This window comes from Gasterosteus aculeatus, chromosome 2 (assembly GCF_964276395.1).
Source record: "Gasterosteus aculeatus chromosome 2, fGasAcu3.hap1.1, whole genome shotgun sequence".
Taxonomy (NCBI): Eukaryota; Metazoa; Chordata; class Actinopteri; order Perciformes; family Gasterosteidae; genus Gasterosteus; species Gasterosteus aculeatus.
In genome coordinates, this window is record NC_135689.1 from 6,653,775 (window position 1) to 6,670,286 (window position 16,512).

Below are 16,512 nucleotides of genomic sequence, written 5' to 3' on the forward strand. Positions count from 1 at the left end.
TTCGAGAGGGACACAATGACAATGATATAAGGAACAGCAAATAGTTGGAGATTTTCAAGACATTTAATTTACACAAAGTCAAAAATGTGGGTAAAGAATTCAACACCTTAAATAAAAGTAAAACAGCTGAATTGAAAATGTTACTTTCAAATGATATATTACGATACATGCAAGTATTATCGGGTGAATGTTAATAAAGTTGTGTCCGGGTTGAAGCTTCTAGTTGTTTCTAATATTTCCACAGGGACCCTATGCAGGTCCGGACTGGTATCTTGACAGGAGCCAATTTACATTGTGGTCATTTCAGGTTTAAGATTATTATCACTATTTGTGTCATTAAAACGGCAAAGCCGTCCAAAAAACAACACAATTAATATTGCCGCAGGCTCCCAGAGATCCATGGCGACTAACAGCACGGTCAATGGGATTACACTAACCGGATCAGGTAAGTGTTCAATGCCTTATGCAACTGGTCTTAGAAGACACTCATTACATCCACAGACCTTCAGAAATCATTCAACAAAAAGGTCATCGCAATATAAATTCAAACAAAGATAAATTATGTTGATTGAAATTGTGCAAAGGCGGTTCACCGCTCACACAACCTGAGATTAAAAGGAATTTAGTGCTTGCATAAAACCAGTGACACAATTCCCAATTTATAGGATTTAAATAAGAGTCCAAAAAAAGATGGTTTGGACGAGTATCTGATGCATTTGTTAGAATTAGGCAACTTCTGATGACACTTTTCTCTTTGCCTGTTTAGAGTAACACAACTTTGGCCACACAAACTAACAAGGATAAAGTGTTTAAAAATAATTCACTGCATTTCTCTTGTGCTTTGCTATAGTACAGTTTGGCAGTATCCTAATTTTAAGGTACTTTATAATGTATTTTTTGTTCCACTGCAAACCAGACAGCTATATTTACTTTAAGATAGACTTTACTTCAAAATATTTACGATCAGCTCCACCTCGACTAGATTAAAATGCTTCTTGCATATTAAAAAATATGTCACAATGAAACAACTTTTACTTAGTTTTGATCCTAGCTTTGAGCAATAGATGGGAAAACCTTCATCTCAGACACGCTCGTTTTGCGGGGTGAGCGGAGAGCACCCAGAGGTTAGAGGTCAGAATAGCTCGGGGCAGCAAAAGCCTTTATAGGCGCACAGTACACAGTAGTGTACTTGATGGTTACGCAGAGAACGAAAGAAAACACCGGAGAGAAGAAGACCTCTGGGTTTATGAAAACATGGAACGTAAATCATCAAAGTGCAAGATCTTTATTTGATATACTGTGATGTGCCGTCCAGGCGGCACTGAGATGCAGCAGAACAATGAATGCATAAGGCTCCTTTTCACTGAAAAACAAACTGTGCATTGATTTGATTTGTGGCTATTCTGCCAGCACTGAAATAAAGAACACCTGCAAAAGATAAAAGGTAGCATTTATAAATAGATTAAACAGTCCAGTAAGTCGCTCTCTGTAAAAGGACAAGGCCAACGGTAGGATGGGATACAAAAATCAAAAAGAAAAATGGATAATAAAAAAGAAATTGTTATATGGATTAACTGTTATTTCTCATCTACCTCTTTCATTTTCTAAAGTTTATGCAGTGTACAAATATTAAACATAGAACTTTGTGTATATTGTGTACAGTTGCATTAACTCATCAAAATATTAAAACAACAACAACATTGGGGACCCGGTTCTGTACGTGGTCTGCTGCAGGGCTTAGCAGAGCCGTTATTGGCAACATAGCCTCAGATTCCCCGGTTTATGTCTCCCTCTAGGGGGCCGATCGCTCCCGGCCCACAAGCATCATTTCTTTCTCCTAAATTGTATAAAGCGGGACCGTCTATCTCCCCCCTTCCCCCCCAGACCGTTCTGAATCATCTTTGGCTTTGCAGAAGTCAAGTCTCACGTTACTGCTTTTCCACCCCGTAAGCACACGGGGGGGGGTTCACACAAGAGTACGCGCGTGCGTGAAAGCCTTACGCCCAGTGGACCTGAGCACCTGCTTTCGAGTGCCGCTTGGCCTCCATGATGGAGAAGGCCTCTTGCTCCTCGCTCATCTCCGTCAGCCTCTTCTCGTCCAGGAACAACACCAAGGAGTCCCTCATGTCCACCACGTCAATCATCTGTTGGAGGACGCGGTCTTCTTCCGCCAGCTGCTCTGGTGTCTTGTCTGCCAATGCAAAACACACGGGCACTCTTTATTGTGGCTATAGTCAATATGTTTATGATAACGTATCGAAGGCAATGGGGAAAAATAACGTGACAATGTGACGGGGGTCCGCTCGTAGTGATGAACATACAGATAGTGGTCACTTGAATCTGCAGCTCCGCTCGGCTTTACGCAGCCTTAAAGTTCAGCTCGGGGGTTTAGCTGCGCCGAGTGAAACTCTACTCATTTGGTTCCACCTCACCCTGTTTTCAGAGAAACAGCTCTAAAGCCACACAGCGAGGGACTTTCTGTTGAAGAAGAAGCATCTAGCAGGAGCTGGAGAATCGTGAATATCAAGTTTCCAGAAACACCGTCTAAAATGAATGATGGTGTTGTGTAAAACAAACAAACTCACTCTCATGAATAGGGAACAAATGATTACTTTTTTCTTTTTTTTCTCCACCAAAGCTAATAAACATAATATGCTCCAAATACGCGGACGGGGTGAACAGGGCCGCATAGCCAGAGCACTGATGTTCTCATTCAGAAAGGAAAACACGCAGTGATTATCTCAGCAGCCTTGGCTTAGCACAACTTGCTCTCTACTAACTGCTTCAAAATCAAAAGGGACTATTCAAGACGCACACCAAAGTACACACCATTCAGTTCCATGTATTTCCTGAGCTCCAACTCCAACATGCTCTGCTTGTCTTCCAGCTCCAGCTGCCGGGACCTGAGGGAAACACAAACACTCTGCTGTGGCTGCAGGTCATGTGACGAACACAGTGCGACTGTAAACATGACCGGGAGCCACCGAGGTGAGAACACACAGTAATCCCCCCCCCCGGCTTCCTCATGACCTTAATGTGTCACCTCTACTTTGCACAAAAGCTGTGTTGTATTACCAGCATAACTACTGCGGCTTTTAGCGTGGGTGAGTTTTTTTCTCCCTCCTCCTTTTTTAATTTGAAAGGTGCACACTCACGCCACCATGAGGTCAGACTCCTCAGACACCAACGCGTTCTTCTCGTGGACCAGTTGGATCCAATGCTCGATCATTTCTGGAGAACCGCCGCTGCCTGGAAGGGGAAAAAACGCTGTCAGCGTTACACGTTTGTTTTGTCAGGTTTAAAGGAAAAGAGGAATTTATGAAATTTCCATGCTGATGTGCTGCCTTGTGAGAATTCTTGAGGTTGATCCATTTTAATTCAGCAGAGTTGTCAAATTAATGTATTTAGTATACAGTGCTCATAATAATCAGTTTTTTATGTAACCTCCTGTTTATGTATAATTAATGCGTATTTATTATTCGCCGAGCAGGCGTTCCCTAGTTGTTTACTTATTAAATTATTCATTTCTAAAATCAACAGCAGCTCATTTGGGGGTTTTATTTTCTCCAGAACCGTCTTAATTTAGTTGACAAGTCAGCATCTTAATTCCAGCATAAAACCACCAGTTTTGGTCGCATGGGAACACAGAATCTGTGGAAGACAACAGGTCTGCTGTTAGCGTGGTGGTCTTACCAGCTTCTCCTCGCAGCGTTCTCTCCAGCCCTACACCCTTCTCCTCCAAGTCCTTGAAGGTCACCTCGATCTCCTCCAGTCTCCGCTGGATGGACTGCAAACCACGGATAACAAACGGTGAGAAAGGATCTTGAGTTCATTCTGACGAATCACTATTCGAATATGATGGTAGTGGTTGTACTGACGTATTAGAATTCATAGTTACTTCCAATGCAAACTAAACATTTCACACTGCTGCTGCATCACATTTAAATCGTTCAAAGGACGTACTAAGGTTGGACTTTAATGTTTGTCCTGAAAACGGTCAGTCATTTTGGGTGTGTTTTTATTTCCTGTTTATTTTTTTACAGTATTTAAGATGTGCAAATGCGTGAAATTGCAGAAGCCACTTACCAAAACAACATTAACCAGCCTTGCAACCTTGCAACCCTGTGAGAGACACTGACCTGGGCATTGCGCAACCGCTGTAATTCGCACGTCTTGGCCCGCCGCTCTAGTGTCCTCATCTTCATCAACTCCATTTTCTCAGCCTCAACCGGGTCTGACGGCACCGTCTGAAACTACAGTGGCAGCATCGTAAATCTACTGCCGCCTAAATACAACGGGCTCACCATCGCGTAAACATCTGCGATATTCCTCTCCTTACTTTCTCATCAAATAAGTCAACATCATCTCGCTCAAACATCTCATCATCATCGTCATCGTCATCATCATCATCCGCGCCCTCTTCGGAGGTGCTGTGAGCGTGTCTCAATGTTGTTTCTGTGGTACAAATGCAAGAAAGATGTGTCAACGGTTTGGTTTGTTTGTTTTTGTCTTTTTCCTCCACCAAAGATCAAAGAGAACGAGTCCTTACTCACCCGTCCTCCCTGGATGATCGATGAGGACACTGAGCCGGGTGTCTCTGCTGATTCTCGGGGAAGACAGATTCCAGGGGGAGAACTTGGAGCGGACCCGGGTCTGCCCGCTCGGCGTCTCTTTTCTCCTGAAGCAGCGGCGGTTCCTCTGGTCCCGCATGTGGCTTGTGGTGGTCCCGCTCCAGTAGCCCTCCTCCTCTTGCCCGTTGGTGCCCTCTGGCTTGGGGGGGCTCCGACCTCCCGCCGTCGCCGAGGAGGAGGAGCAGGAGGAGGATCCGCCGGGGGTCTCGGAGTCAGAGTCCACGCTGAGGCTCTGAAGGTTCACCAGGACGCTCTTCTCCTGATCGGTCAGCTGAAGCTTCCGGAGAGATTGCTTCGGACGGGAGTCTGGCGCTTTAGTGAGCGTCGGAGGGGAGCGCTCTGCGGGTGTTGAGGGGTTAACAAGTTGGACTGTGCGAGGTTTCGCAATCGGAGGGGAGAGCTGAAGGCTGGGCGCCGCCTGCTGAGAGCGGCGGGGCTTTGGCACAGGACAGGACACGGCAGCCTCCTCCTCCTCGCTGGGTGCTGCAACCACAGGTTGAGATGGAGCACGTGTGGGAGATTTGGACCCACGTGGTGGTTCAGGCTCCTCTTTGGATTCAAGAACATGGGGGTCCTCGTATTCAGGCGTATGTGACTGCGATTGAGCAGAGGGACAAAAGTCCAGAGTGTGCTCAGACTCCTCATCTGATGGAGACGGTGTATAATCAGAACTGGAAAGCGCGTTCTCCTCGTTTGTTCCCTCCGGATTTCCTTTGTGATTCTGAATAAAGAAATGTTGTAGAAAAAAAGACAGCACAATTCCTGTTTAACATGTTTCCCCGCCCCCCTCAGGCCCCAGCTGCTTTGACACTAGCACCCTCATTAGTTGGGCCCAACTGCTGCGAACGAGTTTGTTTGACATGGGAGCGGGCGCCAGAAGGATGATATATCACGCAACAGAAGAGCGTGCAACACGAGCATTGTGAACAGAGGGATTCAACGCGGAGTCCGAGCAGCGGGCAACAGAAGGGTTTACGTCTGCTCTGCTGACCCACCTTAGACGATGCTTCAGCCCCGTCTTCCAGCTGCAGTTCTTCTGAGTGCAACTCACAGTAGAATCTCCCTGAGGGGACATCGAACACACGAGCAGTAAAGGGAGTTGAAAGGTCGCAGACAAGTGAATGTTGACGTGCTAAAGAAGAAAAAGACTGCTGTTCTTTTTTTAATTATTAATGTCATTTTGACCCTCTCGGTGGGTCTGGGTGCAAATTATTAATTTCATGAATTAATAAATAAGCGATTCTTCACTTGCTGTTAACATTGCCGCTTAACCCAGAAATACAAGTGCGCTTGAACCGAGGAATAAATCAAAAAAGGGATAAAACAAAACATTACATCCAACATTCATAGATGCTTAAGGAAACTGAGAATCACAACAATAATTTGAAGGAGTGTTTCTATCCTGATAGTTCCTGCGAACATTTAAACGTCCTTTTATTAGACAAACCTGTAGTCTGGTCAAAGGTGTATCCTCCCAGTCTGAGAGTGATGCTGCACTCGTGGCAGGTGAAGCAGCTCCGATGGAAGAACTTGCCCTCAGCACTGATGCGCTCCAGCACGTAAACCCTCTGACCGCAGAAGTAACACTCCTCGCTGTTTGTCATCGACGCACCAGCACCAGGTTCAGGATCAGGATCCAGATCAAGAGCCGGATCGGGTGTAGGACTGAGCTCGGGGGAACCGGGAAGCACCTCTAACTGAGGGAAAAGGAATCAGGAATCAGGAGCATTTATTGCCAAAGTAGGTTAGACATGCAAGGAATTTGATAAGGAAAGAGTTAAATTCAGTGAAGCCACACTGACAAAAAAAAAGAAAAAAAGATGAGTACAGAATGCTGCAAAACGCACAATGTCCTCATCGTCCATCCTTTTTCTTTTCTCACTTGCCAGCTTTTCCTGCAGAGGAAATAAGAAAAAACATCGACTGATTATGTATAATATGTGGACGGTAGAAAAAAAAAAAAACATCTTAATGGCCGACTTGAAACCACTTTTCTTGTTATTAAAGAAATCTAACAATGTTCCCTATTGGTTCAGACAGGTAAATAACTGATGCGAGTCACAGATGGCACAAGAACACAGGCTGAAGGCCCAGGCGTGAACTCCAGCCAGCGTGCATGAAAATATCCTTATCAAACATTCCTGGTTGCTGTGTAAACAGTGAACACGCATCACAGTGGGCGTACCTTGCGTCTTTGCAGAGAGTTGAGCTTCAGCTTGTTCAGGAAAAAGATAGCCGACTGGGTCTGGGAGAAACTCAGCGGCTTGGTCGACGGCAGCAAGGCAGCTAGGTCTGTAGCTAAGAAAGACAAATAACACATTCAGTTTACCTTACTGTAGCACTACGCTGCACACCAAAGGCACCTGAGCCTCAGTGATGGCCTACTTGCAGCTCTGCATTTAGCAGCTTGAAATATTCTGAGAGTCCTCTTTAATATCTTCAAGGTGCATCTTTTTATGTTGATACTCCCAGTAATATAAATAACCCAACTTGTAATTTCTGGGGCGCCACAGCAGCTGAATTCAACTTGTCAATCCACATAAAAGCTCCTCAGCTCTGGCGCTGAACACCACTCCCATCCTCCCACCAGTTAAGGAAACTGGAGAGTGACAGCTGCCTCCAGCTTGCTCATCGGGCGGTGGACCGCGAGCTGAGCAGCCTCTCTCTCTCTCACACACACACACACACACACACACACACACACACACACACACACACACACACACACACACACACACACACACACACACACACACACACACACACACACACACACACACACACACACACACCATTTATCCCACCCACTTCAGCTCATTCGGTGCCTCCAAACGCTGGGCTCACATTTACGCTGAAAAGACTATAAAAATACTTCTGCTACAAATAAATCCTCCCTCCGTGCAGGAATAGTAGGTCCTCCTCCAGAGACGGCAGCCCCATCTGACCTGATAACCACGGTCCACACGGTGACTGTCTGCTCTGTCTGCTGCTGCTGCTCAGTGCAGGAGAACAGCCCTACCAGTGGCGCTGGCTCCAAGCACAGCACTAGCCATGTAAGCCAAATGAATTCTGGGTAACAAGGCTCTTAAAGAGACAGCGGTGATTCGATCACTTCTCAACACACTTCAGTGCGAAGGCACCTGAGCCTTTTAAGTAAATGCTAATGCGTTGCAGTCTCTAAGCAACCAAGAATGATGCTGCGGTCACCAAAAGCTAGCATCAGAAATATGCCGTAATATGAATAGCATTTAAAACTACATATGGTGACATATATTAGAACAGAAAAAGGCTTTTATTTGTTTTTTGACCATGCATGTACATTCTGTACTCCTAACCTTTACCTTTTTCTGGCCCGTTGAAGGCCTTTCGGACCTGGGTGAGGTACAGGACCATGGACAACTTGTCTATCCGACCACTTTCAGTGAAATCACTGGGAGACATGACAGGCGGGATGCCCAGCTCCTTCTCTAAAATGCTGAAGGCCAGTTGGTGGTTGTGAACAGCACTGGAATCATTCAAAGCGGACATGTCACTGTGTAGAAAAAAAAAGGATAGTCGGGATTAGCCGACATTAACAGTCTTCTCCCAGCAGAGAGGACGGTTGCCTGTGCGGTGTCAAATGTCAATATTGAATGCGAACTTTGTTTTAAAAGAGCTGTGTTAAAGAACCATGATCAAACCAGTGCATGCGGCATCCTGCAATCCAATGCATGCTAAGCTAATGCCAGAGGAGCAACTCACATGAGCTCCGGCCTGAAGTGGTGGATGAGAGCACACAGAGCCAGCCCGGACCTCCAAGATTGTGTAAAATCCTTTACGTTCACATTCTCGTAACCCGCAGTGTGTTTCCTACACCATCTCAACAACTCCGTAAATCCGTTGACTGAATCTGAGGAGACAGACGAAAACAAATCATCAGATCACACGCTACCAACATCAGGAGTCTTAAAAACGTCACTCTCTGACATGTAAAGATGGCGTGAGTTTTTATTTTACGAGGTGTCACTTATGACCACATCGCACTCCTTTACTCAACACAGCTGGATGATCGTACAGGCCTCGAGCGACTGCGTTATGAGGAGCAGCTCACCCTTGTGCACTGGACCCGACTCGCTCTTCTGTTTCTTAATCGATGGATTGGATTGATCGACCTCATAGAGGTGCTGCACCTAAATAAAGTGACAGGTGGATCAATACACTCGACCAGCTCATCAAACAGAACTTGTAAATACAATCAACCCTTGTTCTTTACTCTAACCCGTTCCGATTTTGTCAAAATCACTGTCTGTCCACAGAAATGATGAAAATTAGCAGTTTCAGTTAATGACAACAAATATTTAAAATGATGAATGCAGAAGAAAATAGAGCAGTTACTTAAACCAATACTGATTTACATGGTATTAGAACAGAAAATAAAGTAATGTAACAGCACCATTAATTGTGCATCCTTTGCCACTGCTGTCTGCATCTTCTCAAGGTCCGATTCACAAAGGCTACGGAGCTAATGACATTACACTAAACATGCCCATAGAAGTTTACAGCTCAGTGCCATTTGTCACTCAATGTCACTTCCATCCGAACCGCCGGAAGGCAATGAAGAGAGTCTAAGGACAGTAGAAGCCCTCAGCTTTGTGAACCGTGTGGCTGTTGCCACCGACCTTTGTGAATTGGGAGTGTTTTTGCGATGAGGCACATTTCCATAGAAAGTGGCAGATGTTTCCCTAAATTTAAAGTGTTACAGGAGCAAAAGGACTTTGCTTGCTTGGCGGCACCGTTAGTGCCGCATTTCACTCTTTGCAGGTGCCCTGAATATTTTTCTGTCACATTTGTTCAGATTTAGCATCCGCAAAAGTGAGGTCATCTTTTTGTTAATTTCTAGTGTACCAGCCTCGACTTCCATAACCTCAACGACGATTAGAGCGACTCTGTTGTGTAAATAAATAAAAGGCAAACCGTTCTGACCTGGTTGGCCTGGATGGATGACAGGTTGGCTCTTGTGTAGCGCGTTTTGGGGTCAATGCTGTAACCAACGTAGTTTTTGCTGGTGTTTTCAGGCGTGGTCTGAGACAGGACCTGGTAGATACTTTCTCTGTATATTTGAGAAAAAACAAGTCAAATCAATCAAAAATGGAAACAAAAAAGAGATGGTATTTAACAGCATCACTTCACACACTTTTAGCTTTACACTACAAATGTAAGGAATGGTGTGGGATTAAATGACCGCATGTACATTTTCTTATCTAGAGGACCATCGTTTATGTGGTTTAAAATAACCATTATGTTTATCAAAACAGATTCCTTTGTCAGACTCTTTGACTTCATAGGTTAGCATGACTTCTCTCAAACCCCAGGAGCCATTTTGTCTCATTCTTGTCACAGAATTTTGCTGAAGTGTTTTTTATAATTACTCAATCAAAGCAACTCAATCCATCACACTAATAATCTCAGGATGGAAAGTGTGGCTGATGTGATCCACAGGCCATCTAACAAATGTTGACAATATTCTATACAATACTTCCAGTGCTGTCCATTAATTTGCATATGTATAAATATTTGTTCAGTTCCTCTTAGGCTCAAACATCCTAATAGTAGCACAACGGGGGAAGTAAGAAAGAGGAAGAAGCAGCAGCATCATGTCGTTTGCGGTTTAGTGGTATTCTGAAACCGGCTCACCGCTCAGCCAGGACCTTGAGATGTGGGAGTCCCATTCCCCAGCTCCTCACCATCCACGCCGTGTCAAAAGAAGCTAGGAACCCACGGGCGATCCCTGTGCCCAGAGGCCAGAACGGCTGCAGAGAACGGGGAAGAACTTATTGTACCGGAAACCAAAGGAAGCGGCTCTGCGGCCCTTCGTACACACTATAAAAGAGCTTAACATCCAAATAGCTGTTATCTGTATGTAAACAACACTAAGACTTTGAGGTGCAGGATGATGTCAGAATGAAAATGTTCAAACATTTTAAAACGCTCATGTTAAAGGCTCAACTTGTACCCAAATCTCTGCAGATGTTGCCCCTACCTCCACTAGGCAATCTCCAACAAGACCCATCAACAATTTCTTCCCCCTCCTCTCCCTGACCAGAGAGGCATTCTCAGCACGGTGCATGCAGGTGAAGTCGAACATGGCCACGTCCGGCTGGCCGGCGTGGTTTTTGGCAAACTGGAGGTCGGGCAGCTTGCCACCTGTGGCGAAGTAGGCGGCATCATGTGCGTAGCGGTGCAAAGCCTCCCGGTCCACGTTTGCAGGGGCGAGCAGCTCCTCTGCGTTGCTGTAGTCCTGCCGAGACACAGTGAGAGGTGCAATCTGATGAGTCACGCCGGCTAGTTATGATGTATGAGTGACACTTCTCATATTTGGTTTGCAGGTTTAACTGCAACGGCCGGGCTGCAGAGAAAGAAGATGATTGACGGTTCCTTTCTTCTCCCTGGAGCACTTGCATGGCTGTCTCATCCGTCCGGTTTGTTTCTTTTTCCTCGCTGGCTAACAAATGCAGCGCGTGCCAATAAAGAAACCTTTTCTTGCTGATGGATGTGTTGTTCTCACCTGTTTAATGACCCCCTTCTTCAGCAAGCTCTTCTTCTTGGCAGTCATGACAAAGTAGTGGGTGTCGTCTTTGTAGTAGACAATATTCTCCAAATCAATACCTGGAATGGAAGATGGTGAGGGAGCATGGCGGTCATGAAAAGAGAGCGAGAGAGTGATTTTTTTTCTACGTGATTAATTTTCTTGCTTTTCTTTGTAAAAGTTTTCTTGCTCAGAGGGAATTCAAAAAGTGATACAACTGGCTGTCAACATGGTTTGGCAGGCGTTGCATAATTCCTATAAGGTATGTTGCAAACCAGGTTGCAGGGTGAGGTAGTCAGTAAACGGGCAGATTTCATCGGGGTGAACGCTGTCACAGGAAATGAATTGACACACTGCACAATGAATCCGACCCGACAGTGTGAACATCAATTTCACGCCTTGAGGGTTTCTTTCGGCAAAGAACAATATAATGAAAGTAAGAGTGCAGCTGCGTTTATTAGAGTTGTCGTGGCTCAGTAACTCCTGTAATTCCTGTTTTACACCTAAGTGCAACCCATGGTACAAGATGAATTACTCTCAGGCAATCAATTTCCTCTTTTCTTGCTTACATGATAAAACCGTTTTTGGAAATGGAGCACATTGTTGCCTCACAGCACATCAAGATGTGCTCTTATCTTCCACCCAGCTGAGCACGACGGTAGATGTCAGTGAGTTCCTACCCGTCTCAGTGAGCAGATCTAGGAAGAACTTCTGGTTGTAGATCCGGGCCACGCCGCTGATCTCTGCCACGTGGGCCTCCGCGGCCGTGTGCCTGTTGATGAAGTTGGTCGTGATGCCGATGGCCAGCTTGCCCCTCAGCTCCTTGTGCTTGAAACCTGGTGGTTTGGCAGAGACGAAAAGAGGGAAACTGGGCTGATTAATGCTCACCGACTGAATGCAGCTGCCAGAGGAAGCTTGTGGTTGTGTGTAATCACCAGACCTCCCAAATTAAATGTGTGCTTTGTCTCACCGTCAGGGACAAACCTGCCTCCTCCAGCAGAGATGAATACGTCAAACTGGAAGGATGCGGCAGGATGAGACCCGGGCTGTAGCTTGGCCATCCAACCTGTGAGGAACCCATCAAACGTTCACAATAACTTTGCTGCTTTACATACTGATGATGGTTTACGGAGAAATAAATAGCAGACAGAGTGACCGCTGTTTGGCAAATGTGAGTACCGTCTTCTCCCGAGGGCTCCATTAAGCCCTGAAACTCCACTCCGGTGTGCACCTCCACCCCGAGGAGAAGGGACACCTTCAAAAGAACCAACTGCAGCTGACGGATGCCTGAAAAAAACATGTAACTTTTCATCGGAAATGTTTCTTTGGTATATTCAGGATACTAAAGTTATTTTTCAGCTTGTGCTGTAATTAAATAATTTATTCTGATACAGACTATTTTGATTATAACCAACAGGAGAAGTCGAGAAGTTTGTGAGAACAGAGAAAAGCTTTTGTCGCTCACAGATGTGATCCAGCGACCCGGTGCAGAATCTGCCGTAGAACTTCTTGGCTCCGAGCCCGCGGAGGTCGTAAATGGTGAAGGGCCACAGGTGGAGGACATTGTTTCTGGAGAAGCGCTCCCTCTTCTCCAACACCACCACCTGAGCCCCCAGCAGGGCCAGTTCGATGGCCGTTCTCAACCCACATGGCCCCGCACCCAGCACAAGACACTGAGAGAGAGAGGGAGAGAAATATGCATATGCACGGTTGATTTATTGCCAAATAAAGAACAAGGCATCGAGGTGAAAGTCCCGCAGGGCCAATGTGGGCATGATTAAAAAAAAAAAAAGAAGATCCAGAGGTTCAGAATTACTGGTTGGAAAAGCAATATTGTCAATTGTCATATTCAGAAATAAATAACAGTAAAACAGCTGAACCCGATTTAAAGCCAGTGTAGTGTGCAACTACTCACAATGGAAATATAAAAATAAATTATCAACCAAGAAAAGCCGGCCACATATTTTTAATATACAGGAAGACAAAACAGGTTAGTTGCCACTACCTTGTTTTTGGTGCAGGCTTTTCCTTGATTGTAATCCGGGTGAGATGCCCTTTTGTCGAGCTTGGTCCACAGTGCTTTGGCCTTCCAGTAGTTTAGTCTTTCTTTTAATTTCATATAGAAGGTCCTGAAATCCTTAGGATTGATGTCCAGCTGCCGGCAGAGCGCAGCAAAGTGCTGCTTCACATCCTTACAAGTCTGGGCTTGGACAAAGAGGTCAAAGGTTTCGTGCGACGGGTTGACTGGATCCATAGTGGAGGATGAAGGTCCCCGGGTCTGTTTGGTTAACTCTGAAAGAGGAAGTGAGCAGAACTTTTTATAACTTCCGGCCTGCAGATAACTAGGTCGAGGGGATACAATTACTGTAAATGACGAAAGGGCTACAAATCCCTCGACGCCTTTGTTGTTAACATTTATAGAGCCGTCTACCTTGTAAGCGGTGGGAAGTCGTCTTCTCACGCTCTGCTAAATGTGGTCCAGATGTTTAAATGCGTAGAACCCCCCTTGTCACCTAGTACACAGAGTCATGACTAACTTCCTCAATGGGTTTTTTGCAGCTTGCTGCGTCTTTTCTTTTTAACGAATGCTCTGCAATGAACAACACACCCGCAGCTGAGGTGTTATTCTGACAAACTGCCTCTGGAGATGTGCAGTTCAATGGAAACAAGGGGCTGAGGAGTGTAATATTTTCCATATGTCTGGGCTGGAGTCACTTTTATTATTATAAATTATTAAGAATATCTGTCTATCATTAAGTAACATAATGTGGCAAATGTTTGCATAACAAAACACCACGTATCCTTTAAAGGCATAACTTACATAAGAAAGAATTTTAGTTTAAAAGATAATCGGCTTCATCCGCGGACTATTCTCTCCTGTAACTGATTTATGGCTTGGTCTATAAATCATCAAAACACCACAATCTTTTTACAGTCCAAAGGCCAAATACATTCAATTCTCTGCAATGTGCGATCAGGTGAGGCAGTGAATTCTCACATGTAGTTGTTTCTCAATTATAATCCACCTGTCTTATAATCAGAATCATTTGGTAGAAATAGAAGCTCACAATCTATCGGTCAACATTTACTTAAGGGAGGTTATGTGCAGAAAGTACCGGCTCCACAGCTGGCATGATAAACAGATCATAAATATACTAAAAGCATCGTATAAAGCCACAGTACATCCCCACAACATCTCAGCGCTTCTCTATCTGCGACGTGAAATAAAACACATGTTCAAACACAAAAACAGTATGTGTGAAGTTGCAGAAGACATTTCCTGTAAGTAAAACTCATGCATCACTTCCTCATGATGGTGCACAGAAATCTCCTCCGCTTATAATTCTGCAGCCCTGAGACTCTGAGTACATAATTACAGGCGCAGACCGCTGCAGCATGCGTGTGCATGCGTAGAAAATTGATGGAATGCACATATAAGACCAACAGTCTTCCCTCGTATGTCTTACTGCTGTAGACACTCACTGGGGGAGAACACGTCAACATGCATGAAGCAAAACTACTTCTCCCCAGTTTCTTTTATTGGCCTTTCACTCGCACATGCAAGTTCAAGTTACTCAAAACCAGTTACTAGACACAATGAAGGCAAACAACTACAATGCTGGAGGCTCTACGCCATGGACTCCTAACAATAAGGCTTCAACGTGAAAGCAGAGCAGAACGTAATCCATCTTTAACAAACCTCAATTTCTCAAAATAAATCATACAACGGCCAATAAAATGTTTGATTTCTAGAGGATGATCATAATCTAAAAAAATAAATAAATCTATAAACGTCCCCTTTTCCGTTTCTCAATCCATTTCCTAAACGGGTTGCAAAGAGGAAAAACATTTAGCGAGAATAAAACAGCAAGACGACCTGACAAAAGACAAAAATAACTCAGGCGATCATCTTTTATCTAATTCCAAAGGAGGCTGCTGTATTTTTACTGTTGTGTAAACTTGAAGAGGATATATATCAGAAATTCTACTTCCCCTGTGGTTAGAATCACCCTTTGTCTGGCTACTAAAATAGTTTGCAGATAGTCATACTGAATGAAGTGTCGTCTGTGACAAAGGTGTACACACACACACACACACACACACACACACACACACACACACACACACAGTCACCATGTGACTTGTGTTAAGCAATTCTAGGGAAGAGACGAGTTTGAGCAGTAATTCTGTGGACAGGACGAGGCAGAAGCGAGGATTTAAACGGTGAATTGACCTAATTTTCCGAGTGGTGGATGGGATTGACCCACCTTGTTACCAGTGTAATCTGTGCTCAGTGCGCCTGGCAGCGTCAACCAGGATATTGGATGGAACTCTGATCTCCAGCCTGACAGCTCCCTGGAGAGAGGACACAAAGAGAAAAGGGGTGAAAAAGGGGATGGAGAGACGACAAGATAGAACATAAATAATAACAGTAGTAATATTCAATGTAGTTAGCATTTAAATGCAAGACCTCACACAGAATAATGGAAGCTGATGAGGTGGGGCTCCTCATGGGGAGGTTGCATTCACAACATATCGCCTCGTGCCACCAGACGTTTAAAATGATGACACGCGAGCTGACGTGTAGGCAGCAAACATCGTTTTATATACATTTAAAATAAAAATAAAAAACACGGATAAAGTCTTTGAATGTCACTAGAAAGAATCAGCACATCACAGTCTCCAAAAACCCGCCGACAAATGTTACAACTTACAAAATAACTTATGTAACGAACGAACAGGAAAACAAATAAACAGAATGTTTTCTTACAAGTCAAATGTTTGCGAAGTCGGATGAGAAAACGCGTCCAGAGGTAACGGAAACATCGGCGGTGTAAAAGTCGAGCTGGAAGTAATTAAAAGTGTAGCCCGGTTTCGTTTCCATTGCTGTTTGCGTACATGTCGGCTTCCCAGCAGGTAACAAAGCGGGCAGCAGCTCACCTGCCTCTCGCGCGCACACACCGCCCGCGCGCAGCCTCTTCCGGGAGCTTCTGGTCTCCGCTGCGAACACGTGACCGCCAGGGGGCGGGGTTTCCAAGGTGTCACGCTTCTTCAAATCTAAAAGTAATGTCAGCGGTGACGTGCCTTACTTCTTTACAGCAGAGAGCAGCTTATCTTGTTTTTTTACTGCTGTTTTTTTCTGTTTTGGTCTTGTTTTATTTGACTATTTTTAAACACACTTTTGATGCTGTTATCCTGTAAATTTCTCCGCCGCGGCACTAATAAAACATCTTATCTTTTATTATTTTACATTTACATCACCTTCCATAAATTATCTCTTGTAAATAAAAGCCACACCCGCACTCAGGCTACCGA

General features: G+C 44.8%; 1 protein-coding gene across 3 annotated transcripts; it reads right to left on the bottom strand.

The window, feature by feature from the left end:
* Positions 1–1,269: 1,269 nt before the first annotated feature.
* Positions 1,270–16,266, bottom strand: mical1 (microtubule associated monooxygenase, calponin and LIM domain containing 1). Of its 3 annotated transcripts, none has more exons than XM_040193271.2 (25): positions 15,968–16,266; positions 15,465–15,552; positions 13,202–13,488; positions 12,662–12,869; positions 12,376–12,483; positions 12,167–12,262; positions 11,877–12,032; positions 11,176–11,276; positions 10,651–10,908; positions 10,305–10,420; positions 9,594–9,720; positions 8,722–8,800; positions 8,373–8,520; positions 7,973–8,163; positions 6,817–6,929; positions 6,479–6,526; positions 6,079–6,328; positions 5,627–5,694; positions 4,554–5,352; positions 4,340–4,455; positions 4,140–4,253; positions 3,694–3,787; positions 3,156–3,249; positions 2,830–2,903; positions 1,270–2,191 (listed from the first exon to the last, which is right to left on the bottom strand). In XM_040193271.2, exons 3-25 carry the CDS (start codon positions 13,448–13,450, stop codon positions 1,998–2,000), a joined length of 3,801 nt encoding a protein of 1,266 aa, XP_040049205.2. In that variant the 5' UTR covers positions 13,451–13,488; positions 15,465–15,552; positions 15,968–16,266; the 3' UTR covers positions 1,270–1,997. The 3 variants fall into 3 exon arrangements, with proteins under 3 accessions (XP_040049205.2, XP_040049206.2, XP_040049207.2); XM_040193272.2 differs by having other exon boundaries at positions 16,138–16,216; XM_040193273.2 differs by lacking the exons at positions 15,465–15,552; positions 15,968–16,266 and adding an exon at positions 13,628–13,755.
* Between the last annotated feature and the right edge of the window lie 246 nt (positions 16,267–16,512).